The sequence below is a fragment of the Manihot esculenta genome, chromosome 4 (assembly GCF_001659605.2).
Source record: "Manihot esculenta cultivar AM560-2 chromosome 4, M.esculenta_v8, whole genome shotgun sequence".
In the NCBI taxonomy this organism is placed as follows: domain Eukaryota; kingdom Viridiplantae; phylum Streptophyta; class Magnoliopsida; order Malpighiales; family Euphorbiaceae; genus Manihot; species Manihot esculenta.
In genome coordinates, this window is record NC_035164.2 from 28,520,465 (window position 1) to 28,548,153 (window position 27,689).

At 35.7% G+C, this 27,689-nt stretch overlaps 2 protein-coding genes across 3 annotated transcripts; both read left to right on the forward strand.

The window, feature by feature from the left end:
- Positions 1–661: 661 nt before the first annotated feature.
- LOC110613996 (zinc finger CCCH domain-containing protein 19) lies at positions 662–21,938 on the forward strand. Its single transcript, XM_021755439.2, has 10 exons — positions 662–2,390; positions 2,469–2,548; positions 4,868–5,055; positions 6,123–7,041; positions 7,158–7,285; positions 8,322–8,381; positions 8,459–8,509; positions 12,626–12,696; positions 19,423–19,577; positions 19,688–21,938. Exons 1-10 carry the CDS (start codon positions 814–816, stop codon positions 21,793–21,795), a joined length of 5,337 nt encoding a protein of 1,778 aa, XP_021611131.1. The 5' UTR covers positions 662–813; the 3' UTR covers positions 21,796–21,938.
- An 866-nt stretch (positions 21,939–22,804) lies between these two features.
- On the forward strand, positions 22,805–27,188 carry LOC110613997 (protein FMP32, mitochondrial). Of its 2 annotated transcripts, XM_021755440.2 has the most exons (7): positions 22,808–23,192; positions 23,282–23,413; positions 23,553–23,612; positions 26,130–26,206; positions 26,291–26,347; positions 26,799–26,865; positions 26,951–27,188. In XM_021755440.2, the coding sequence occupies exons 1-7, from the start codon at positions 23,031–23,033 to the stop codon at positions 27,068–27,070; spliced, it is 675 nt and encodes a 224-aa protein (XP_021611132.1). In that variant the 5' UTR covers positions 22,808–23,030; the 3' UTR covers positions 27,071–27,188. The 2 variants fall into 2 exon arrangements, with proteins under 2 accessions (XP_043811813.1, XP_021611132.1); XM_043955878.1 differs by lacking the exon at positions 23,553–23,612 and having other exon boundaries at positions 22,805–23,192.
- Positions 27,189–27,689: the final 501 nt, after the last annotated feature.

The window sequence follows — 27,689 nt, forward strand, 5'->3', positions numbered from 1 at the left end:
TTCATAAGCTTTCCGATTATATATGATAATTACTAACATATTTGAATTCAAATAATGTCAATAACATATATGACTAATGTGAATTTTAAAATTAATATTATATACAAAATAATAAAATTATAAATGATACTGTGTAATTTTAAATAGTTGAAATGAATTCTGATAATAAATAATAAATTCGACATTTTCTTTTATAATGCTGAGTTGTCCAACTTTTCCCAGCTTAGAGAAATGCTTTTCCTTCCATATATAATTAAGCAATTTTTATAAAAAATAAATTTTAATACACATTAAAATAAAATAAAATAAAATTGTATGGATGGCATATCTATTATATACAAGGAAATTTGCATATATCTTTACTGTACTTCCATACATACGTGTGTATTTTCATTTTCAAATTTCCATTAACATCCTTTTTATTTTATAAATTTTAATATTTAATTCAATTATTAAAATAAAAATGTGAAATATCTTAAAATTAAAAATTATATTCAAAAAATAAAATTATTAATACCCGTCATTTTATTTTATGCGAGTCATCTCTTGCTCGTTCTCATCCACACGAAAAGACGTAACATTTCGTAAAAATATAAAAAAATCAAGCAAACCTTACAATATTGGGTTTGAGCCCATACTCATGAGAAGAAAACCCGATCCAATATCAGGGCGCAATTCATCATCAAAGGGTGCAAATAAAGACCTGACCTTTGCGAATGCCTTCGTTCTTCTCTAGAAAACGACGGGATTTCACCCAAAGCTCAAAACCCTAACCATTTTTAGGGTTTTCTAATTTTCACTTCAATCTCTTCAATGGAAACAGAAGAAGACGATAATTCAAGCCACTCTATAATCACATCAACAACGGCAACCGCTACAGAGCCTGAAACTGGAGGCCACCTATTATGTACTCGGCCTCAATGTATGCCCCACCCGGTGACCGAATTACCCGACCCACAATTCAGTGGTGGCTGTAGGGATGGCGATTCACGATCACCACCTGAAACAGAAACTAATGTTCCCAATGACAGTGGTTATCGGGATGTCGTTGTAGGGGAGAACATGTCCGTGATAGAGTTTAGCGAGTTGGATGGAGGTGGTGGCGAGTCTCAATCTCATCCTTCACGATCGCTGCAGCTAGCGGTGGCTGAGGGAGGCGAAGAAGAGAGTGTTAAGGCCGAAGAGGAGAGTGCTCAGGTCAAAGATGAGGGCCAGGGTATTGAGACACCAGAAATTCTGCATGAAACTCCAAGAAAAGAAGGGGAACATAATGAATTGGTTCCTGGAGAGGGATGGCATCAACATTTAAACGTCAGCTATTCATCTAATGAAGATAAAGATAAATATGGGATCGTGGATTCTGCAGTTGACATTAGAGGAGAGAATAAGGAAACAGAGACTAAAATGGAGGTTGTTGTTAACTTGGTAGTGGATTCTGGGGAGACAAGGAAAGCAGATGTCATTGGTACGACAGAGGAACTAGCTATGGTGGATAAGTGTACGGAGAAGAGGGACGTGGTAGAGGAACCAAAGGAGGATGCTTCTGACACCCCAAAGGAGGCAGATATGGCTTACATCCCTGAGGAAACAAAGGAGGATAAGGAAAATTGTGGGGTCACTGATGCCGGAGTTGACGTGCCAGGAGTGAATAAGGAATTAGAGACTAAAATTGAGGTCGTAGAGGACTCTGGGAAGGCAGTGGAAACAGATATCACAGAGACTATGGAGGGACCAGCAATGGGGTATAAGGATCTGGAGAAGAGGGACGTGGTAGAGGAAACAAAGGAGGAGGCTCCTGACACTGTAGAAGCCGCAGAGACAGCTTACATGTCAGACCAAACAAAGGAGGCAGCTTTTGGTACGGAAGAAGAGGCAGAGATGGCTGACATGGTGGAGAATAAGGTGGAGGTAGAGGAGGAAGAGGTTGCAGAGGAGGTGGAGGAGGAGAAGGAGGTGATGGCAGAAGAAGTTACCTCGACAGAGGAGATGGAGGCAGCAGATCAGACTGAAATGTCTGAAAATGCGGAGGAAACTAAGATGCCAGAGGAGACAGAGGAGGATGTTAATGAGGCAGGGGACATGGATGAGGTCGGGATAACTGACAGAACAGAGGAAAATGAAAAGGAAGAGGACATGGATGCTACAAATGCGAAAGAAGAATCAGAGATGGCTGAAGAAGCAGAGAATGGAGAGGAGATGGAACTGGCAGATGGAACTGAGGTGGAAGGGGTAGGAGATGAAGTGGAGGAAGTGAGCAGAAATGCTGGTGGGAAGAGGAAAAGGGGAAAGAATGCCAAGGCCTCCGCTAGAGTTTCTACCAGGAAGAAGTTGGAGGAGGATGTTTGTTTTATTTGCTTTGATGGTGGTAACCTCTTCCTATGTGACCGCAGGTAAATAAAAAGAACAATTCATTGCAATGAAGTCTTTATTCTGCTATGGTCTTAACTTTTGTTTCATTGATTGTGTAGGGGGTGCCCTAAGGCATATCATCCTTCCTGTGTTAATCGAGATGAGGCATTCTTTCGGGCTAGAGGTCGATGGAATTGTGGTGAGCAGTTTTTCTTTTTTCTCTTTAAGTTTTTAGCAACTTTATTTGATGGTATATTTTTGTATTTGATTACTTTATTACTTGTTATTCTCTGGTGTTTCAGATGTTTGGTTTCTGCTGATGGTGGACTTTTCTGATGTGGTTTTGCTTTTCTTCACTTGCAATTTTTAATTTTTAAATTTGTAACTTGAGGAATATAGGGTTGATGGTAATTTTTGTAGCGAGTATATATACGTGTTTTTTTAGTGCATTTGTGAATTTGCGATGGTAAACATTTGGAAAATTTGATTTTATCTAAGGATGAAAAATTTGGAAATTTTTTGATTCTATCAGAAGATGTAAATAATTTCCTTCACCACTTGAATAATGAAATTTTAATATTTGTTTATTTTAAAGGTTTTTAGCACATTCACAACTATTTTAACACTTCCAATTTTTCAGCTTATCCCTTTATTGTAATTTCTTTTTAAGTATTGAAGTTGTTGCTTTTCTTTTCTTTTCTTTGGAAAAGGTTCCATGTACATACACGACAGAGAAGCTTGCAGGAGTGGGCTTGTGTGAAGGGACAGGAAGCTCTTGCCCAGCACACTGTTTTAAGTTTTGCAAGCGCACCAAGTTGGTTTATTGTGTGTGGTTTGGTTTGAGGTGTAACATTGTCTCCCGCTTATTTGTGTCCATGAATTGTAGAAATTCGCGAGCAGTTGCCGATAGTTGCAATATTTGGTTCCAAGTAGAGGTTGCAAAATTGTGATTGCATTCTGTGAAGTGTTAGTCTATTAGCAGCTAGATGATAGATCTGATGAAAATTGAAGGTCTCAAAGGCAATTGTAATATTAGCCTGGCTTTGTATACACCTTTTTGTGGGAAAATGTTACAATGTACTTCAGCTCCATTATTGTGTTGATTCCTGGCTAAAAGTAATAGTTGATTACAAGAGCAGCACATTCTGCTTTTAGAAGATAGATTGTTCTATATGATCTAATAGATTGTTCTGTATAAGAAGCTTTGCATTCTATATAGAGGAAAGAAGGTAAGCAAGAAGAACGTTAGTTACTTGTAATCAACTCAGTTAAGGGTTTTGACATGATTATACTTCAGGCATGTGGTTTAAAATTATCTCCTTGCCTGCCCAAGCTTCAACTGTAAGAAACTGTCTATGATGGGATGAACAGAGGCTAAAAGAATGCTATTAGCAGGAGAATAAAAAGTCAGGATTCTTAATACTAATATTCAACTCAACTCGATTTAGTCTTATTCCCAGATTAGTTGGGGTGGACTATATGGATCCATTTGCTTTATTCCACTTAGTTTAGGCTGCATCTTTAGGGAGATTTGGAGCCACTAAACCTTTCTTGCTACTTCCGAATACTGATACTTGTGAACAAAATAAGTAATATGGAAATTTGGAAGTGACAATCTACTCTAATTTTTTTGCTGAATATCATATAGAGTGGAGTTCTACAGTAAAAGCTTCAAGATATTGTGACTCATTCAATCAGCCAAGTATTCCTTTCTTTGCAACTACCTACATAGATGGTGCCTGTCTTTGGCCCCGGAGTCTCTGTTTTCAATGGTTACCAATTTATTGTTGATGATTACCAATTGTTCTGGTACTACTGGAACAGCTTTACGAGCTACAACACTTCTATGCCCACTCCTATTGAGATTGTTTGGATTGTTTTCCTCCTTTGCTGTCATTTTCATGATGGTTAAGCGTCTCTATCAAGTTGGCCAAGTCTATAAAATAGCCCAAATGCTAGTTAGGAGGGCTCAACCATTATTGACCAGCAGGTATACATTGCTTTGGGTGACTTGCAGAGAGCACAATTTCCTGAGCTTCCAGTCTTTTGAAGAAGTTCATTATATGGCAAAGAGGAAACTCAGATTTGTTTCAGAATTGTCTGTGGTCTAGGTTTATGAATTTGTGTCTTTCAATTATTATATTCTTCTTCCTTTTCTTGGTGTTTTGCTGGAAATTGCTTGAGTATTATAATATCTTTGGTCACCTACAATGATTTAAGCACTTTATAAACGTATAAAAACTACTTCAAAGTGAGTTGACCACTTGACCTTTGTTTGTCCACATTGCTGACAAGACACATGCATATATTTGCTCAAGGGTGCTTGCTTGTATAAGTACTTTTGGAGCATTTTCAGCATTGTCAATAGGATTTTCATTTTATTTTTTAATTTATTGTTTTTCTTGATACATCTATTACAATGTAGCTTCACTTGTTGATAAACTCTTGTATGAATAATTTTTTCTTACAGCTTTTTTGTATAATCTAATGTGAACGTTTGTATTTTCTCTTAATTTAGGTTGGCATCTGTGTAGCATCTGTGAGAAGAATGCCTACTATATGTGTTATACATGCACATTCTCCTTGTGCAAAGGTTGTGTCAAAGATGCTGTCATCCTATGTGTTAGAGGTAACAAAGGTTTCTGTCAGACATGCATGAAAACTGTCATGTTGATTGAAAAGAGTGAGCAGGGAAGCAACGAAGGGGTATGTTGAATTTTCAGGTTTTATGTTTTTCTTGCATTTGCATTCTTCATGTAGCCTGCTGTGGTTGATGCTGCGAAGTATTTTTGGTCTATTCATGTATAATGTATTAAAGTTTGGGAACAGAAACAATACTACAAAAACTTCTGTTAGTTTGATGTTGTTTTAATTGCTGATGAGTGTTTGTTTGATTGATGTGATCTTTTCAGATACTTGTGAATTAATTGCTTTGGATGATGCATATATGAACTCTACTAAACTGGTGTTCTTGGTATCTTTGATACCCTAATGTGTACTTCAATAATTAATATGCAGCTCTGTTTCTATAACAATGTTTCTCATAATTTTAAGGAGGGGGAAAACTTATCACACAAACTCTTTAGAACTTCTATTTTTCTAATCTCATTTTTCCACAAACTCTTTAGAACTTCTAATCTCTTTTTTGGAAAATCTCCTTAAAAATATGTTATAAAGAAATAGAAGTAGTGATCATAGGATAGAAGGAATTCTCCTATTTAATTGTTTTGCATGTCTTTTCTGCTCTATTTTCAGGCATCTGCTTAATTGTGTTTTCTTTCTCATAATGAAGCGTAGTGTCTCTGGGTGCTACCAATTTGGTTCTCTGCTTAATAGGAGGTTCCATTCCATCTGCCATTCCTTTGAACTTCTCTCTTCATATTTGTATTCTCTTGTCTTGACAGCTGATGCAGCACAGTTGTTGTAGTAACCATTTAATTGCTTCACTGCTTCCTTAACTTGGTGCTTCAGCAATTATTTTTATTATTTTATACTTAGCCTGACCAGTTTTGTGAAAGAATACTGATGTGGTGGTTAATTCTACTTTTTCTGAATTCTCATACATTTTTATTTTTTAGCTGCTTAGTCTGCATCATCACCATTTTATCTATCACCTTTTCTCCTTCTTTCCACCTTCTCATTGTTCGTTACAACTTCAGTATCACTATTTCATTTTTTTTTTTTGCTCTCTCTCTCTCTCTCTCTCTCTCTCTCTATTGGTGACAGTTTTATTTGTACATTTCTCTTTTGCTTATGCTTTTGTAATTGTTCAGGCCCAAGTAGATTTTGATGACAAAAGCAGCTGGGAGTTCCTATTCAAGGATTACTGGATTGATTTAAAAGAGAGGCTATCTATAACATCAGATGAACTTTCTCAGGCTAAAAATCCATGGAAAGGATCTGAGTTATATGGTGGGAAGCGGGAATCCATGGATGAACCTTATGATGCTCATAATGATGGAGGGACAGGATCAGACAGTTCTGGGAATCCAGAAGTAACTACTTCTAAAAGAAGAAAGGCTAAAAAGCGGTTGAAGGCTCATGCTAAGGAAAAGGATTCACTGATTACAACAGTAAACAATGCTGAAGAGGCATCCCCAGTTGGAAGTGTGGAGTGGGCATCAAAGGAGCTCTTGGAATTTGTTATGCATATGAAGAATGGTGATAAATCTGTGTGTTCTCAGTTTGATGTGCAAGCTCTTCTTCTGGAATATATAAAAAGGAACAAACTTCGTGATCCTCGTCGTAAGAGTCAAATAATTTGTGATTCAAGGCTTGAGAAATTGTTTGGGAAGCCGCGTGTGGGGCATTTTGAAATGTTAAAACTTCTGGAATCTCACTTTCTTTTAAAAGAGGATTCTCAGGCAGATGATCTTCAAGGAAGTGTTGTTGATACTGAAACTAATCAGTTGGAGGCTGATGGAAACTCTGATGGTCTTATGAAGGCTAGTAAGGACAGGAGGCGTAGGTCACGCAAAAAGGGTGATGGAAGAGGATTGCAATCTAATCTTGATGATTATGCAGCCATTGATATCCACAACATCAATTTAATCTATTTACGGCGGAGTTTGTTGGAGAATCTAATTGATGATACTGAAACATTTCATGACAAAGTTGTTGGTTCTTTTGTGAGGATAAGGATATCTGGAAGTGCTCAAAAGCAAGATTTATATAGGCTAGTCCAAGTTGTTGGTAAAAATTGCATTTAATTTGTTTCACTTCTTCACAAACTTTTGGCCCAAGTCTGGGAGAAAATAGAACTCTTAGGATTATAATTTTTAAAAAAAAAAAAAAAATGATGTATGCAGGTACTAACAAAGCTGCTGAGCCCTATAGAGTTGGCAAAAAGACAACTGACTACCTGCTGGAGATATTAAATTTAAACAAGACAGAGATTGTATCAATTGATATAATCTCAAACCAAGAATTCTCTGAGGTGAATAATGATACTACTTATATGTGAAGTTTTTTTTGCATTTTCTTTAGGGCTGTAAATTAGCTGAGGCACTTGTGAGTTGCTCAAAGCTCAACTTGATAAAAGCTTGCTTGAGTTTGTTGCTAACTTTAATGTGCTAAACTCTAGTTTGCTTCTAGTATCTGTTTAGTAAATGAGCTAGCTTCAGTTAGGTGGAGCTTCACTATGGAGTATGGACTATGGAGGCTCACAAGTTTTTTTATGAACTAATGATAATTTGATTATGTTGTAGGTATCTCTATTTTAACACAGAGTAGAAGTCTTTATTTAAAAAATGTTTATTAAAAAATAAATTGAGAGGACTTTTTTCTCCCTAACAAATGATAAAACTTGCATGGTAAGACTTAAAAATGTTACACATATACAAGCTAATATTAAAAGAAAAACATATATGATTAAGTAGGTTGATAACACATTGTTTTTTTTTTTTTTTTTTGAAAATAGATTTATAGATATCATTTATTTAATTATTTAAAATCAAGTCTATGGAGAAAGAACTTAGTTTGGTCCATATTTTTTGTCTATATTTAACCAATGAACCATATATTAACAGGGTTGTCTTTTGCTTGGCTTTACTAGTTTGCTAAATGAGGTAAGCTTGAGTCTAAATTTAGAGGCTTTAGAGTCTGAGCTTGCTTGTAGCGCCGCTTTTCATTGTCTCAGTATTGCTTCATTGTGATCATAATGTTTCTGGACAATTTTGTTTGGAGTCAATGTATGATGTTCTAGTGCTAGAGATTCTTCTGTTCTGGACACCTGCTTGCAATGATGGAAGGGAAATATTCTGGTGTAAACATGTTTCTGAAAGTCAAATATACTGTTAACGTTGGGATCCTGATGGAAATATCAGATGTTAATGGTTACGCATAAAGTGTTTATGCTTTTTACAATATTGCAAGTTTTCAATTGAAATTGCTATGCATCAGGAATTATTGATGATATTAAAGATTAATTTATGAAATTTATTGTTATCTCTCCATGCCTTATGTTTTCTTAGGATGAATGCAAGCGGCTGCGGCAGAGCATAAAATGTGGTCTTATCAATCGGTTGACTGTGGTATGTATGTTACTTTGCATTCTTTGTACTAGTTTCTGCATTCTGTGTGTCCTGAAGTGACAGTTTGTTGCATGTAGGGGGACATTCAGGAAAAGGCCATGGCACTTCAGGCTGTTAGAGTTGAAGATGTAAGTTTTTAGTGTCAACAATTTTTGTTATGATGTTTGACTTCCCATCTACAATGATTATTCTTGTTGCTCTTCGAATGTTCTAAGTCAGCTTGATGTGATTTTTGAACAAAAGCAAACTATCCATGGAAATTGGGAAGTATTTAAGTAAATCTTTATCTTCTTTTCACCATCCATGAGCTAGAGCATGGGGATACTCTCCTCTTTAGTATACTCCCTCCTTGTAATCCAGCCTGATTCTAGCTGAATTAAAAGTTACATTTATACTAGTTATTGTTGTAATAATTAACAAGTAACTTAAACTTATATTTATAAAAACTTTAAATTAGTAGTTAAAAGCTAAAAATTGAAAATTGATAATAATGGAAGTAAAAGAAAGAGAAAAACAAATAAAAGAAAAAGAAATGTTAATAATAATAGAATGACAACTCAGCATGTCTTTGTTGCATAGAATTAGAAAGGCGTGGTGGTCTTATTCATTATTGTCATCGTCACTGTAAGCCATTAAGTTAGATTATGTACGTGTGCAGGAGATGAGGACTCTTCCCTCTTTAATCAGCCTCCATGTCATTGTCTATTATATAGATTTGAGATAGTGGTGGGGCCTACCTCTTTCTTGAGATTTTCACATCATAGATCTCCGAAGTTGATTTATCCCTAACTGAATGTGAAATCCTTTACTTTCTAACCATTCTTCGCTTGAGCTGTAGGGCCCATGCAGTTGCCATGCACTGCAGCCCTGGATTTCTCTCTCACTCTCTCACTCTCTCACTCTCTCACTCTCTCACTCTCTCACTCTCTCACTCTCTCACTCTCTCACTCTCTCACTCTCTCACATTATTCTAATAGTAGTAACGTTAAGAATTTGATTTAGTTAATTAAAAATCTTTAGTTAAGATCAATATTAATATTAACTTCATATCAAAATAAAAAAAGATTTTATATACACTAAATTAAAATTAAAACTTTAACATTATAAATAAAAGAGTTTATATATTAACCTATTTCGTCACCTTAATTCAAATTTATCTAATGACATATATACACACACACACACAGAAAAAAAAAAAAACACTAGCTTAGTATTGTCTATGGGTGGCTGCATCTATCCACATGTGCTTATCCAGGCAGCGGGCCTCACTGTGTTGCCAGTGGATGATGATGACAAAGCGACAAACAAAAATGATTGTCTGATGTATCTTATAGTACTATTTTAATCCCAGTGACAGTGAAATTCTAGTTAATAGATTTACAGAAGGATACTATCTTATTGCTATAATTTTAACTTCAAAGTTGAGTAATGTAAAAAAATTGAATGTTGATTATTAGGATTAGAAATTTAGTAAAATAAGGATATATATATATATATATATAAAAGGAAACGAAAAGAGAAAGCTAGCTCCTACCTTGTTTACAAATTGAAAAAAAAATGATTAGTCACCAGGAAGAAAATATTTACAGTTTTTATTAATTAACAAAACATTGATAGACTCATATACTTTACTACATTTTTAAAATTTATATACAAATTTTTTATATTGGATTTAGTTTATTTAACAAGTATGCATACTAAATCTTATTTAACAAATGGTCAAAGAATCTTATTCCAATTTTAGTATAGTACTTTCTTTGATTTTAACTTCTTTTGGTATTTAATTTAATCTTTTCTATTTTAAAGTTAATCAAGGACTAATATTACCGTACAAAAGATTTTCTTAATGAAATTCACTATTATTTTTCAGTATTGTCTTTGAGCAATTAAAATAAAAAAGTTAAGGTTGATCAATTTTATAAGATATGCTTAGTAAAGACACAGATTATAATAGTATAAGTTGATTTTTTTCCTTATGCATATTTTAAAATACAAAATATATTAAGCAAAACAGTAATGTTCTAAAATGAAAAAAAAAAAGCAAAGCAAACTTTATTTAGGAGTAGAATACAGTAACACTAATTTGGTGGTATGGCAATGGAGAACTAAATTTAATTGGCTATTGAACATCCATATATTGTGATAATACTGTATCATATATAAAAAATTACTTGTAAGAAAGTAAAATTATGAGTATTTACGGTGAGTATAAATAATGTGCTAAGTACATTAAGAAGAAAATGGTAATTGAAAGAGTCTAAACTCTTGGTATGAACTCGAAAGGCATACGACTCGCAGTTAATTAAGAAAAAAAAATTCCTTTGAGCTTTTTGGAGTCCCTTTGGCTGGATGATACATGCCTGCTAGGTTTAGTGTCTTCCACCTTTTCAATTAATCATGTGTGGTAGGATATGCTTCTGGCCTAATGTTGCTTGCCTGCTAGATGAATGCAGATAAATTTTAAAAATTCCATACTATTAGTGAGGAAAACAGCAAATGGTTAAGTTTAATTAGATGCACCTCTAATCGAGATTCACTCACTACCAATTTCCTGTGAAGAGTGAAATTTCCATTAGGACAACCTCGTTATTATTTTTTTAGAAATAATATGCGAGTCACCCACATCCAGTGGTTTGTGTCAGCCTCCGGCTTGTGTCACTAAAAACCAAAAATATACTACTATTTGATTAATACATAATCCTTTCAATAATAAAGTTTGAAAAAGCTAATTAGTTGGAAAATATTGGATCATTTGATTGCTAATGTCTCCTAGAAATCATATGGAAGGATTCCCGTTCTGACTTCTATTGGAAGGATTGATTGTGGTCGATGTGTAATAATTTTTTGCTTTCTTAGCTTTGGTTATGATATTTTATGGCACTGGTTCTCCTTTGGTATGAAATGTGTTTTGGGAGCATTTCTGAAGATTATTATCTTGAACTTTCTATGGCAAACTCGAAATTGTTATCCAGCATAATTAAAGTATGTACATTTGTGTGTTGAATTTGAATCATGGCTTCCTTCAGTATAAATTCGTTGAATTGGAAAAAAGTAGCGTGCACTATGGTCCTATCTGAAAAAGGGGCAATTTTACACGTCATGTGGAGATGCTCTTCGGCTTTGAAAATTTAAAATTCATGGTTCACACTTAATTGCTATCATTGGTTGGATTATATGTAGGTAAATGTCGATGTATTTCCTTATCCTTCTGTCTGAGATGGGTTTTGTTGTTTTATATTCCACCTTGGAGTACGGGCAAGTAGGGGACATTTTGATTTTGCTGTGTAAATTGTTAATATATTAAGTACTGAATATCATTCCTTGACTTTTGAGGGAAAAAAGAATAACATTGAGTGATAAATGATATATTTATAAAGTTAAATAAGACTTCACCTTTTTTCTATATTATAATATAATTTGTAAAATTGAGGCTGAATTGGATGTGGTAGGACTCCTTGACTTGTGGTTTGGGAGATGAACCTAACAGGGCAAAGAAAAAATATTCCATCTCTAGCCTTTTGACCATGTCAAGCTCTAGGATTAGCAAATGGAAATTATCTTTCAAGCACTACTATTTATGAATTTAAATTGCAATTGTAGACACATATAATGGAAACTGCACTCTTGTGGCTTACTGCTATGTAGATCTTTTCCTTTTAAAGAAAATGTAAAATGCATTAAATGAATAAACATTAAGGAGTTTGCCAAAAAGAAATTAAATGCAATTAATGAGCATGTATATGTCAATAGAGTTTTTGGACCTGTGATTTATGTTCATTGTTATCAGCTGACAAATCAAAGTGTGAAGGTGCACCTATATATTCAGGCCAAAATTTCTTTTAGTAAGAATTAAAGGATTTTAGTTAAAGAAAGAGCAAAAATGGTATTTGGAGGAGCCAGGGGGGCTGCTCTTATGTGAAACAGCCTTTACTGATAGGTTCTTACTGCTACAGAAATATTTTGACTGTCACCAATACCAGCAAGACTCTGAATGGCTGTCACATTACCTCAGTAATGGCCATTATCTGATACTTTGATAATTTGTGAATTGTCACTCTCTGCGTGAGAGCTATTTACATCTTATTTCTTTCAAATTATAACTAACATAACCTTGATTACTTACTCAGCATGATGACTGTTTAATTTGCCTCTTTTGGAATCATTCTTCGTGCTATTTAAGAAAGTGATGTTTTTTTTTTATAATAATCTACTCTTCTATGACACATGCACTATTTCTAATGCAGTTATTGGAATCGGAGGTTACACGTCTCAGTCATCTTCGTGACCGAGCTAGTGATTTGGGCCGGCGGAAGGAATATCCTTTGCTCATGAAATTCTATCATCAATTTTGCTCCTAATTTATTTAGTTGGTTTCTGGTCATTGACTTCTTTTATTTCCTTCTATACTTTCTTAACATATGCTGCACTGAGGAATGAATACTTGTCAGTGGAATTTATATCTGTTTATCCTTATAACTACGCAACGCATATTTGGATTCATTCATGATTCTTCTTTTCTAGTCATGCAAATTAGTTGGAGTGAAGATGATTAAAACAAGCTTGTGGACTTTGTTGCTATAAAAATGGATAAAGTTAGCTTGACCTGAAAACTGAAATGCTTATTTTCCTACTTGTTGCAGTTATGATACTTCTAGTAATCCTTTATCTTTTTTTACTTTCCCCTATAGGCTTTGTTGGGGATGTTTCCCTTAAATTCCACGATGTAAAAACTTGTACTACAATGAACCTTTTTGAAAGCCTTTGCAGGAAGTTGCCCATTATTGTGACACCACCAATTGCTCAATCTATCAGACTTTGACCATTTTTCTCTTTGTAATGACATTATGATTTGATGAAGTGTTTTTTTAAAATATGCGACTAAGAAACCTGTGAAATTTCCAAAGAAACATAAAACCTATGAAACTGGTTTGTATGGCTTTTCCACTATGGTTTGTTGAGAAGTTTTAGATAATAATTTAAATATGTTCTTGTTGACTTATTTACTAATCCTAGCTGATTCTAGAGATTTGATTTGATCTGATTAGGATTCTTAATTATCTCTGTAATTATTATTTGATTATTTGCTTCCTGTTTAGATATGATTCTCTGTGTATAAATAGTCATGTAGACCAATTGTAAAGATTAAGAGTGAAATACAAGAATACTCAAAATTTTCCCCAAAATTCTTCATGGTATCAGAGCCTTTTCTTTATTTTTTGGGTCCAAATTCAATTTTTCCTCTTTAGGGTTTTAAAACTCTAGACCTACCTTTTTGGTACTAACCCATTTAGGAGCCTCTCAATCTCTCACTGTCGGCACCAAGACAACCACCGGACTGCCGCCGGCCCATCGATCAGCTCCGACGCCGGAAAAGCCTGCGCATGAGGCTCACGCGCCACCCCTTCCCGGCGCGTGACCCGTCGCTTCCCGGCACGTGACCCATCGTCTGTCACTGCTTTGCTGCTCCGATCACTCCGGCGACGATTCCAATCATCTTTCCGGCCTTCCCGTGCTGCTATCCGGTCTTTTTGGTAAATCGATTGGGCTCTCTTGTGTGTACAACCTTGGATACCTCCTATTCTGTCACAGTTTATAAACCTTTACCATGGCAGAAGGTAAAAGGGTATCAATGACAGAAGGTAAAAGGGTGTCGATAGCAGAAGGTAAAAGAGTCTCGATTCCTAACTCTGATTCCTCATTTTTTAGTGCCACATCTGACTTTGTAAAGTCAGGTAATGCTTCATCTCTTCATAATATTCCATGGATTATCGATTCTGGTGCGAATAGACACATGACAGGTTCTTCTAAAGGCTTTCTCAATTATTTTCCTTCCCTAATCAAAGATAGTGTCAAAATTGTTGATGGCTCTTTTACTCCCATATCCGGAACAAGTTCTGTTATTTGCACATCCAATATTAAATTATCATCTGTCCTCCATATTCTCCACTTTCCTGTCAACCTTTTATCTGTTAGTGCTATCACCAATGCCCTTAATTGTAAAATTGAATTCTTTCCTGATCATTGTTATTCAGGATCTTCATACAGGAAAGAGGATTGGCAATGGTAGACTGCATGATGGCTTATATATGTTGGAGGGTGATCCAGGTTCTTCGATATCTCAAGCTTGTTTTGGAGAAAATAAGGATGTCAATCAGAAAATAATACAGTGGCACAGACGGTTAGGGCATCCATCATTCTTTGTCTTAGAAAAACTTTATCCTAATTTGTTTGCTAGAACTCAATTTGATTCTCTATTTTGTGATGCTTGTGAGTATGCTAAACACACTAGAACATCCTATCCTTTGAGTCATAATAAAAGTCAAATTCCTTTTGCGACTATTCATTCTGATGTTTGGGGGCCTACTCAAACTGTCTCCTTGTCTGGTAATCGATAGTTTGTCACCTTTATTGATTGTTGTACTCGAATGACTTGGGGTCTATTTGATTAAAACTAAAAGTAATGTCTTGTTTTCAATCTTTTCTTGTTTTCAATCCTTTCATAAGATGGTTAGTACTCAATTTGATACTAAGGTGAAAATTTTGAGAACTGACAATGGAAGAGAATACATGGATAGTAGCTTTTCTGCTTATTTGGAGAGTAATGGGATAATACACCAGACTAGTTGTCCTTATACTAGTGCTCAAAATGGCGTTGCTGAGAGGAAAAATAGGCATCTGTTGGAGGTAGCTCGATCTCTTATGTTCACCATGAATCTACCCAAAGCATATTGGGGAGATGCAATTCTTGCATCTGCTTATCTTATCAATAGAATGCCTCTCAAGACCCTTGACTTTATGAGTCTTTTGGCGGTTCTACAAGGGAAGAATTCATACGTTGTTCCACCAAAAGTATTTGGGTGTGTTTGCTTTGTCCATACTAGGACGGCAGAAAAACTGGATCTCAAGGCCCTTAAATGTGTGTTTGTTGGGTATTCTCCAACACAGAAAGGATACAAGTGTTATCATCCTCCCTCTAGGAAATACTTCGTTAGTATAGATGTTACCTTCCGAGAAACTGAATCCTACTTTAGTACCACCCACTCACCTCTTCAGGGGGAGAATAATGAGCAAGAAGAGGTGATCCCGAATTATGTGATTCTGAATGATATGGTTCAACTAGAAAGTTTGAGTTCTAGTAGACAAGGGGAGATGTCCAATCAGGGAGAGAGAACTGGTCGTTTGGACAAACCAGATTTGAGAAGGTATTCAAGGAGAGACAAGGCAGAAGAAGCCATTATGCAGTCTACTCAGAGTCAAGAATCTTCTCCTGGTGAGTTACCCAGTCATGAATCTTCTTCTGATGAGTTACCCACAACTCTTTCTTCTGGTGAGTTACCCACAACTTTTGAATGTTTCAATGACTTAGATAAACCTATTGCACAAAGAAAAGGGGTCAGATCTTGCACTAAACACCCTATTTCTAACTTTGTTTCTTATGAATCTTTATCTCCTTCCTATAGAGCCTTTGCCTTGTCTATTTCCTCTGTGTCCATTCCACAGGATTGGAAGAAAGCTTTTGCAGATCCTAAATGGAAGAAAGCAATGATTGAAGAGATGAAAGCATTGGCTAAAAATGAGACTTGGGAGCTTGTCACTCTCCCAACTGAGAAGAAACTCGTTGGCTGTAAATGGGTGTTCACGGTGAAACACAAAGCTGATGGCACAATTGAACGGTTTAAGGCCAGATTGGTTGCTAAAGGATTCACCCAAACCTATGGAGTGGATTACCAAGAGACATTTGCCCCAGTTGCAAAAATGAACTCAATCAGAGTTTTGTTATCTTGCGCAGCCAACTTGGACTGGGACTTGCAACAGTTTGATGTGAAGAATGCTTTCCTCCATGGAGATTTAGAGGAAGAAGTGTTCATGGAAATTCCTCCTGGGTTCGCTGATGAGAAGACACAAGGAAAGGTGAACAGGTTAAAAAAGGCTTTGTATGGGCTAAAACAATCTCCCAGAGCTTGGTTTGACAGGTTTAGTAGAGCCATGATGTCCTTTGGTTACCAACAAAGCAATGCTGATCACACTCTGTTTATCAAACATCATAAGGGTAAGATCACCCTTCTTATTATGTATGTTGATGATATAGTGGTGACAGGTGATGACAAAGATGAAATGGCTTAACTAAAGAGGTTGTTGGCCCAGGAATTTGAAATCAAAGATCTGGGAAAACTGCAATATTTTCTAGGTATCGAGGTGGCTAGATCAGAAAAAGGAATTTTCATCTCCCAAAGAAAGTACATTCTGGATCTTTTGGAAGAAACTGGTATGATGGGGTGTAAACCAGAATCTCCCATCGAAAGCAATCACAAGCTGAAAGTAGGAATTGGTGAGTCCGTGGATATTGGAAGATATCAAAAATTGGTAGGAAGGTTGATTTATCTCTCACACACTCGACCGGATATAGCCTATGCTGTTAGCTTAGTCAGCCAATTCATGCATAACCCTCGCGAGACTCATATGCAAACTGTACTTCGCATCTTGAGATACCTAAAGTCTGCGCCAGAGAAAGGGCTTCTTTACTCCAAACATGGTCACCTCCGAATTGAAACTTTTACAGATGCAGATTGGGCAGGATCTCTCGATGACAGGAGATCCACCTCTGGCTACTGCACAGTTGTGGGGGGGAACCTTGTCACTTGGAGGAGCAAAAAACAAAGTGATGTTGTTCGGTCAAGTGCGGAAGCAGAATACAGAGCAATGGCCCAAGGAGCATGTGAAGTCTTATGGTTGCAGAAATTATTGGAAGAGTTGAGATTGTTCGAGAGAGACAAGATAACCTTGTATTGTGACAATAAAGCTGCTATAAGTATAGCACAAAATCCAATCCAACATGACCGAACCAAGCACATTGAAATTGTCGGCACTTCATTAAAGAAAAATTAACAGATGGTGTCTTGAGTCTAGTTCATGTGACTTCTACGGGGCAACTTGCGGATGTGTTTACTAAAGGACTTAACAACAAGATCTACCATAATCTGATTTGCAAGTTGGGTATGTGTGACATCTTTGCACCAACTTGAGGGGGAGTGTTGACTTATTTACTAATCCTAGCTGATTCTAGAGATTTGGTTTGATCTGATTAGGATCCTTAATTATCTCTGTAATTATTATTTGATTATTTGCTTTCTGTTTAGATATGATTCTCTGTGTATAAATAATCATGTAGACCAATTGTAAAGATTAAGAGTGAAATATAAGAATACTCAAAATTTTCCCCAAAATTCTTCAGTCCTATAAAACTACTGATTTTGAGTTTATGGGAAAGCATGTCCTATAATATAATGATCTTTCTTCTTTTTTTTTATTTTTTTTTATTTTTTAAAATAAGAAGAAATCTATGTGCTGATTTGAACATGGAAAAATGAAAGTCTTACATCCATTAAAGGACTCTATATTAACTTTATTCTTTTAAACTACTAGGTCTGAGCATTTTAATTGAATCTTCCAACTCATTTGTTATCTCATATGCCATTTCATTTTGGTATAATTGCAATTGTTGCATGTAGTTCTGCTACCTATCTTTGCACTTCTGGTGGTAATTATATTGGGTTTTATGTATTATAAGCCATTTTTCGTGTCCTACAAAGCTTGAGAGAGACGGAACTTGTTATATGTTGGATTTGAAGATGAATGTTCTTAAGGTTCTGGTTTTCGAGATAGCTGCCTAGATTTGAAACTCTTAAAATAGTAGGGTAGAAGATGGAATTGGTGAAACAAGGGAGCAGGGCAAAGATACAAACTTGAAAGACTGGATAATCTCAAGATTAATAGATAGAGGGACTTGTGATTCTGTGGAAAACCTTTTATGAATTCAGTCCTTAGTGATACTGAGGGAAATGGATAAGATTTGTGTACAGGGTGGGCAGGCATGTCGATTGTTTGGTGTATTTTTTCATGGAAAGCAATATGAAATTGAAGAAACCTATAATGTGTTTTCATCAAATTCTCAATATTTATCTCTCTTCTTAAGAGACTTGGTATGAGAGCAAAGCATGCATACAATAGGCAAGGAATTTAAAAAGCAAAAAAATTTATCAAGAGGGCCTCTTCCCCCTCTCTTAATAGATATTTCTTGCAAAGGCTTAAGCTGAACGGATGAGTCATGCTTCTTCATTATCAATGTTAGAATTTTTTTTTTATTTGTTGTTTGCTGTTGTAATTAACTGTAGTATTGGGAGAAATTGTCAGAATTAAAAGCTAGGAGAGGCTTTGCTTGTATACTAGGCATAGAGAAATATGGGACTCAACAGACTGTTTGGAGAACGTAGAAATTGAGGACCTCTGAGCTTGTAGAAACCTGCTCTGACATGTTGATAACTAGGATTTGTTTTATTTGTTGTCAATATTTTGAGAAGTCTTAAAATAGTATACCTCTAACATTTGTACACTTCTTTTCTTTCTTGTTATAGTTCTTTGTTTGCTTATTGGTGGGGAAAACATCTGGGTTCTTTGTACATGATGAAAAAACAAGAAGATGCTTGCTTATGTCGCTTGATTGGATCTTTCAGAGATTAAAATCCTCTAAGATGGAGCTGGCATCATTCAGGATTATTGACAGAAATGCTTCGGAAGAGGAAACAAGTTTATGTGGTAGGAACAATAAGGGAGGAGGTAGAGTAAAAACATTGTGGGTATAGTAAATCAAAGTGATTTAGTATCAAAATTTCTTAGAAAGCCTTCAATGAAATTGAAAGGAGAGAAATGAGCCATATATTAGGTTTTTGAGACTGAATATGAGAATTTCATGCTTTGAAGTTCTGATTCTTTGATGATATTATCTAAGAAAGTTTCCTATGGGGAGGTTTGTTCCATTAATTTCTTATGAAAAGCTTTTTGCAAGTTGAGAATGCAGCTTTATCATATCTGATGGTCAGAGAGCTTTACATTTACATGTTTCCTTTTTATGTCATTTAATCTTTGAAAGCAGATTAAAATTTGTCTTGTATAATTTTGTTTGTTATTTGTATTTGTATTTCTCCTTTGGAAGCAATCATCTTTCTTAGTAACAGTTTTATGTAGTCCTTAACTTATGCTTCACGCTTAGAGAGTGTGTAGAGAAATTGCAGCTTCTAAAATCACCTGAGGAGCGCCAACGCAGATTGGAAGAAATTCCAGAAATTCATGCTGACCCAAATATGGATCCAAGTTATGAGTCTGAGGAAGATGAAGCCCAAACAGATGAAAAGAGACAAGGTCTTTTATTTTCTTCTACTTGCAAACTTTACTGCCTTCATAGTTCTTTTACCTTTCTTTTGTCTTTTCTTTTTTGGTTCAATTTTGACATTTAACTTTTAATGTTGCAGACTATCTGAGACCTGGAGGTAGTACCTTCAACAGGAGAGGGAGAGAGCCACTTTCTCCTGGAAGAGGAAGTTTTGCTTCAAATGATTCATGGGGAACTAGAAATTACTCAAGTTCGAATAGGGAGTTGAGCAGAAACTTGTCCAATAAAGGTTTCTTGACGAAAGGTGATGATAATACTGGAGCTGGCGAGATACTAAATGAAAGCTTATGGAGTCATGGAAGGGACAGAGAACCACTGCAATCACAAAGTTGGGAGAAGCCAAAATCTGCTTCAAATTTGGAAGCTAAGAATGTCCATTCTGTACTATCATCTGAATCAGTTCCTAGTGTTAAACAGGATATTGCAATGGCACCTTCCTCTGCAGTTGTAGCACAATCTTCAATCAAAGTGAATGAAACAGACAAGATATGGCATTACCAGGATCCATCTGGAAAAATACAAGGGCCATTCTCCATGGTGCAGCTGCGGAAATGGAGTAATACTGGATATTTCCCTGCTGACCTAAGAATATGGAGAACTAATGAGAAGCAGGATGACTCTATGCTTTTGACTGATGCATTGGCTGGAAATTTCCAGAGAGAACCTCAATTGGTGGACAGCAGTTTCGTAAAAAATCAGAGTCCACATCATTCATCCTCATACGCCACACATGCAGGGGAGGGTTGGAAACCTCAACCTGAAATTAGTAATTCTACTGCTCGAGCTGCTTCAGCACCCCTTGATATTCCAAAGTATTCTACAGAAAAGTGGGTTTCTGAGACAAACTTGCCTTCCCCAACACCAGCCCAAGCTGCCACAAGTGGAATAATGGGGAAACCATATGAAAGCAGATGGTCACCCACCCGAGCTCAACCTGGTGGATCTCTCTTGGGGGCCAACTCAGTCCCTGGTGGTAATGGGGAGCTGCAACGCGCTACTGTAGTTATCCCTGAAATTACCCAATTGCCACATGCAACTCCATCTCCTTCGGCAAAACCGTTGAGTTCTATAAATGCTCCTCAGATGCATTCTCAATCAACATTGCCTGGTGAATCACCAAGGGTACAGGTCATTTCCCATCCGCTTCTGGCACCTGATTCTGGTGGTGCTTCAGTTAATACTGTCATTGATATGAAAAGTATCCAGAATTTGGTTCAGCCTGTGAGTAATAATAACCCTATTATTGGAACACAAGGATGGGGAGCTGTCTCAGTTTCAAAGCCTGAAATGGTTGCTTCTCAGGCGTGGGGAAGTGCACCATCCCATAAGCCAGAGCAGAACAATACAGTTTCCACTCAACCTAATACTTATGGAAACTGGGGCGATGCATCTTCTGCTGCCCATAATTCTACTTCATCCTTTATTGCAGGCAACCAAACAGGTGTTTCTCCTGTACCAGGAACTTCAGGTTTGGCACCATCTGATCTTTGGCGAGGTCAAATGCCTGGGCAACCAAACATTCAGCCTTCTGCTGCTCCATCTAATGTGCCATGGAGCATGAGTACTGATAACCAATCAGTTACACCTAGACAAGGGCCAGAAAATCAAAATATTGGTTGGGGACCGGTTCCAGGAAATCCGAACATGGGCTGGGGTGGACCTGTATCTGCAAATTCTAATCAGGGTTGGGCTGTATCTGGTCAGGTACCAGCACCAGCAAACACAAACCCAGGCTGGGTTGCACATGGGCAAGTGCAAGCACCTGGAAATGCAAATCTGGGTTGGGCTGCTCCTGTTCAGGGTCAAGCACCGGGAAATGCATTTCAGGGTTGGATGCCACCTGGGCAAGGGCAGGCACCAGTAAACACCAATCCAGCTTGGATTGCATCTGGCCAAGGACAACCTCCTGGGAATGCAAATCCCAACTGGGCAGCTTCTTCAGGGAACATGGGGTCATGGGGAAGTGAAAAGAACAACAATGGAGACAGATTCTCAAGCCAAAGGGATGGTGGTTCTCAGGGTGGGGATACTGGTTATGGTGGAGGTAAGCCATGGAATAGGCAGTCATCATTCGGCAGCCAAAGGGATGGTGGTTCTAGGCCTCCCTTTAAAGGGCAGAGAGTATGCAAATTCCATGAAAATGGGCATTGCAAAAAGGGAGCAGCTTGTGATTATTTGCATACTTAACTTTAGAAATTTTGAGCAGCATAGTGCAGTTAAATCTGTACAGTAATTTTATTTGAAAGAGGTTAGACATTTACAAAAAAAAGCTTTTAAATGCTTTATACTTGTAAAACCCTGTGCAGTTTAGCATCTTATATTTTCTTTTATTTTCCGTGTTTGGATGCCTGCATTTCTATTCATTTAACAGTGTCAATTAAATAAGCTTGGTTTAGTTTTCTACCAGACCCTTTTTCTATTTGAGGAAATGTTTGTGCTTCGTAGGACAGCTTCGGTATAGAATGAGAGTAGTTATTCCTAATGATGGGGCTCAAGTGTTTGCTATTGGGCAGTGCCTATTCCCTCGAAGTTCTTAATTTACTCTTATATGACCCATGTCCGATTGAGATGACTATTGATGATATTATTATTATTATGATTATTTCTTAGTTAATTTTTACAGTTGTTCACTTGTTTTGGTTCTCTAGTGCTTGAGCCTGCCGCAGTGAAAAAGCTCAAAATATGATAGATTTTTTGACATTTGGAATAAATTTTAAAATTTTACTTTGGTCCTAAGTTTAGTATAGACTAGAAAACAATATTCTAAAGCAACCATATAATTATTAAGATAAAAAGAATTACTTTAAAGTTTTTATTAAAACTTTAGAGGTTTTAATAAAGTTGAGATTTATAATATAGTTTCTATTGCTAATTCATCATTTTGTCCATCGCAATTATTTTTCCCACAAATTATAGATCTGTTGGAAATTCCACCGCATGTATTGTCATCTTTTTTAATCTCTTATAAAATCTATATTTATTTTAAGTGTTTTTTCATATGATATTTTCTTTTATTTCAATCGTAATTTTGTAAATTGTTTCAAATAGTTTTTTTTTCATTATTTTAATAATAAAATATATATTTTTAAAATCACAAATCATAATATAAAAAATATAAATATGGCTTTTATTTTTTCATATTTTAAATAACAAGTGCAACTCTAACAAGCGTCTTGGGCAAGCAACCGTGTCTATAAGTGTATCCTTCGGAGTTTCTATCCACCAACAAAGGCGGCTTCCTTCCAATTTCCCAGCTCTCAATTCTCTGCTTGTCGCCGCACCTTCTAAAGAATTTTTTTCAATTTCTCTTGTTTCCGCCGCATGCATGAACAAAGTCCTTTTGTTCTGTTATTCTTAGTAATTGATTGATTCTTTTAACCAAAACGAAAACAGAATCAATTTCTTTTTTGAGAGAAAATTTGATGGCGCAGCGCACGGTTCAATTAGGGATGAATTCTGCGGTGTATCTCACCAAGTTTCTACCGTTCAATTCATCTTCCGCTAATAGATTTGAGTATAGACTGATATCAGAGCTTGTTAGCTCTAATGGCAAGCGCGCCTTTCTCGTTGATACATTGGCTCTGGTAATTCAATTCAAACGCTTTGCTTTGCTTGTTTGATTTTCAATTTTTGTTTTTTGATTTATTTTTTAGTTTTTGGTTGAATTGGAAAGGTGAGAGGCTTGGAATCGCAAGGAGTGCCTTCGAAGCAGGCTGAGGCAATAACAGCTGCTATCACTGAGGTGTTAAACGATAGCTTGGAGAATGTGGCACGTTCTTTTGTTTCCAAGGCTGAAATGCAAAAGGTGATGATGTCGATCGCTTCCCCCCCCCCCCCCCCACCAAATTTTAGTCTCAATTTTTCAGTTTAGATGCTATGTATTGCGTGCGTACTGTTCGACGTTTTTACTGTAAAATAAATAGGTAAATTTTCGCCATCTGCAGAGCGAATTTATTCATGAATCAAATTTGTCAAAGTTCAAATCTGAAGTAAAGAGTTCTCAGGTACCGAAATTCTTTTCATGTGAAGTTTTTCGATCAATATTTTTCTATGTTAAGTTATTTTCTGATTAGAATTCAACACTGGTTTAGTTCTCCTTTTTTAGTTATTTCTGATGCATATCTTGAACAATACAACTACTTTAGTGATATCAAGATTGAAAGTTTTTGATCTGATATTTTCCTTTAATGTATAATTATACTTGATAATCTTTAAAAGTTGGGAAAGATGTGCTAATATTTTTAAAAATTGTGCACGGTTGTTCTAAAGCACTTTTCAGTTTGAGTCAAGGACATCTTATAGGGACTATTTAGAGGTATGTCTTAGGCAAAGAATCGCCTAATTAGACAATTTAGATTTGTCTGATTGCGATGAAAGAACTTTTGGGCCTTTCAGATTCATAAATACTGGCTGTTTCACAGGTGATAATTTTGGCATCACATAACATAGAAGTACTCTCTCATGGTAAGGAAAGAGTGCTGGTTTGGGACATTGTGTCACACATTGTGGGGCTACTGTGCATCAGTGCTAATACAAATAATCTGGGGTAGTATGTCCCCATGCTAACTTGGGGTGTTAAAATGCTTTAGTAAGAGCATAAAAAGTATTTTTCCTTTTGAACTTTATATTACATGATATTTTTTATTATATCACTACGTGAGGGTAGGGATTGGTATTTTCCTTACAAATCTTGTTTGGAGATTAGAATTCTAGTTAATAGGATCAGCTGACTTTTCATTAAAAGTGAATTTATATGGGAAAGCATCTTTCATTGGTCTACCATCCAAAGCATTTATGATATTGTTAACTCTTCTGTTATTTATTTACATATTTCTATGTGGTTGGTTGTGAAGTTCTCTAATATTTGGATGTGTCTGAATAGCTAATCACTAAGAATAAATTCCAGCGCTTGTCTTGTTTTACCCTGGAGGAGTCTATTGTAACAGAATGGGTCTTGGCATCTTGCTTATTGAGATGTATCCAGTGGATCTTTTATATCTTCAGCTATTATTAACTCTTGATGGAAGTGAAAAGAGCCTGAAGCTTCTTGGTGGACCGAAATTTTGATGGGCTCAATACAATTTTACATACCCAAATCAAAGTACCTAGCCTGCTCTTCCTCTTCTTATTTTGATTACACATACACTTCTACTTCTTCCTTCTATTTTGATTCAGCTCCCTCAAATTTTTTCCTTTGTTGTTTTCATATCTTTTTCTAGTATGAAGCTTCCTTATCACCCTCAACATAAATGGTGATTTTTGTTGAGATCTTCTGTGCTTTCTTCTCCTCTCAAATGGTGTCGCTATTGGCTCCTCTACCTCCACTTATTTGTTGCTAGCCTTGCTTTCCTGTCCTCGTACTGTGCAAATGGTGCACGCCATCACCTCTGCCATAGCATCTTTGCTGGCTCGCAATAGCTGGAGTGTTGAACTTGAGCATTATGAAGCCCTGCAACTGAGAATATATAGATATAGTTATGAGTTATAACAATCTATAATAAATATATTTGTTGCATAATTTTTATTTAGGTTATTATCATCATATTACAAATTCTATTGTTCTAAGAAATAAAATCAGTCAACATGAAATTACTACACAAAACCTTCCATAAGATTCAAATTACCCAAAAACCAACAATCCAATATAAATCCTAGATATTTTAGACATACGACTTTATAACATAAGATTTAAAAAAAAAAAAAAAAATCAGAGATTAGTAAAATAAGCAAAGCCATATAAATATTAAAAGTTAGAAATTATATGGATATGAGGAATTAGTGATTTGATAAAAAGAACTGCAAAGTAGTAGGGACTAATAGAAAATTGAGGGGGCCAATTAACAAGAGGTTCCACTTCACTTCACCTATTTAAGATTTTTTTTTATAAATGTTGGGCCAACAGAAAATTTATGATATTTATAGACAAAATCCAATCTTAATTTACCAATTAAGAAATATATATATATATATATATATATATATATATATATATATATATATATACTCTTTTTGGGTTTTGATGTGGGGGGAGTTGGGGGGGGGGGGGGAGGGAGGGAGAAGGAAGACTTGGTTCCACCAGTCTAAATTCTTTCCACATTTTGTGCGCCTGTGGAATAATTCTTGGACAGGGGTCTTCTGCAACAATGAAAGTTACTTCATTTTTTTTATTAAACTAGAAGCCTAATCATTTTTCTTTCAAATATTAAAAAAATAAAAATGAGAACTTTGAATTCGAGGTTTTTAAGCAGCATAGGTTGTGTTCTGATTCCACTTCCTGATTATGTGATCCTTTCTAGAACCTGATATTGCAATAGTATAACATGCTATGCATGTTCTTTTTAGCACTGAAATAGTTTAATGCATGTGGAGATGAACTATTTTCATGTATATTTTTCTGTATTTGTTGGAGTAAGTAAATTTAAAGGAATAGGTTTTGTTGCTTTACATATCCATTTTGTACATCCCTTAGTACTGGTGATCCTTTTGTGTAAATTCTTTCTGAAGAATTCTACGTAATGCAGGAGCATCATTTTTCTTTATTGCAACGTGAGACTGAAAAGCTTCGGAATGATATAGAAAAAATGCGCAGTGAGTTGAGGTCTGTGAGCAAGTGGTTGCTAACATCTGCTTGAACATTTGATGTGTTGGTATTTACAGTTAATGCTGTTGCACTCTTGAACAGGTATGAAATTGACAAGGTCACAGCTGGGCAGCGTTTGGATTTAAATCTTGAAAGAGGGTAAGGACATAAAACTGTTATGTGCCAAGTTCTGTAATCTGCCTAAGCCCTATGGTGGTGCTGTGAGCTCCATTGTTTTAACCAGCATAATGTTGATGAAATCCTATTATGTAGATTAAATTCAATAACAATGGACTAAAATTGACAATTCTTCCCATCTAAAATTTTGCTTTTCTTTGTATGATAACTTGCACATGCAGTCTTACTTTTGTTAATCATAAGAAAATTTTAAACAGAGCAACATAAATCAATCATTTTTTTGGATCTTTATGCCACTTGTGAGGAACTGTTATATTAAGAAAATTGATTTTAGGCATTTTATTTTATGCCATTGTTTGAATGTGGGTACGGTTATATGGTTTTGTGATTGTACATCCATTTTTATTTTATTTTATTTTATGCGTTTGTGAGTTTACCTTTGCTTCACCTTTGACGCTTTAATTGGGTGCAGGCGCATACGTGATGAACTTGCTAATCAGAGTGCAGAAACCACCAACCTTACGAACAAGCTTGACCGGGTGAGCATAGTGATTTAAAATAATGAATGTTGCTATTAGTCTTGTGGAGCAATAACATGAATTGTTGGACTTATTTCCATCGCAGGAAATTCAGTCATTAAGAGCACAGTTGGAAGCGGCAAAGTATGACGTGATTAAATACTGCATAGGGACCCTTGTTTCAATATCTGCAGTTGGGCTTGCCGTTGTCCGCATCTTGTTGTAGATTTTCAGTATATTTTAATTCTATTAACCTGATTATTGAGATTTTATTTAAACAAAAGTTGATTGATTGAAGTAAAATAACTATATAAATAGATGAAGGGTTGGTGCAGATTGTCCAAGTTAATTGCTCCGCATGGTTTTTCTTGAAGGCCAAGGGCAAAACCATTATATACTTGGTACACAGTTTTTTAGCAAGCTCTTTAGTTGGACAAAATAAAAAGATACGAATGTGCTAAAAAATACAATAATAAACTTATAATAATGGAAATATCTAACGGTTTCAATAATTCTGTTTTAGATTTTTATCTTCTATCAATTAATTCAAATACAATATTGTCATATTTTAAGTATTCATTTACTTTAATGATTAGTGATGTAATTTTTGTAAGATGGTATTGATTGTTTTGCTGTTGTTCGTTGAATTCTTTTATATATAACTTAAAAATAAATATATAGTTTTTTTAAACTAGTATCAATCACAGATACACTCCAACATTCTGCAAGATATAACACATGAACGCTAATTCAAACACAAAGTCATCTACTAAACATTGCTTACAGGATCATACTGAATGAACAATAAGTTACACCAGGGACACATAATTAAGGATTGTATCAGT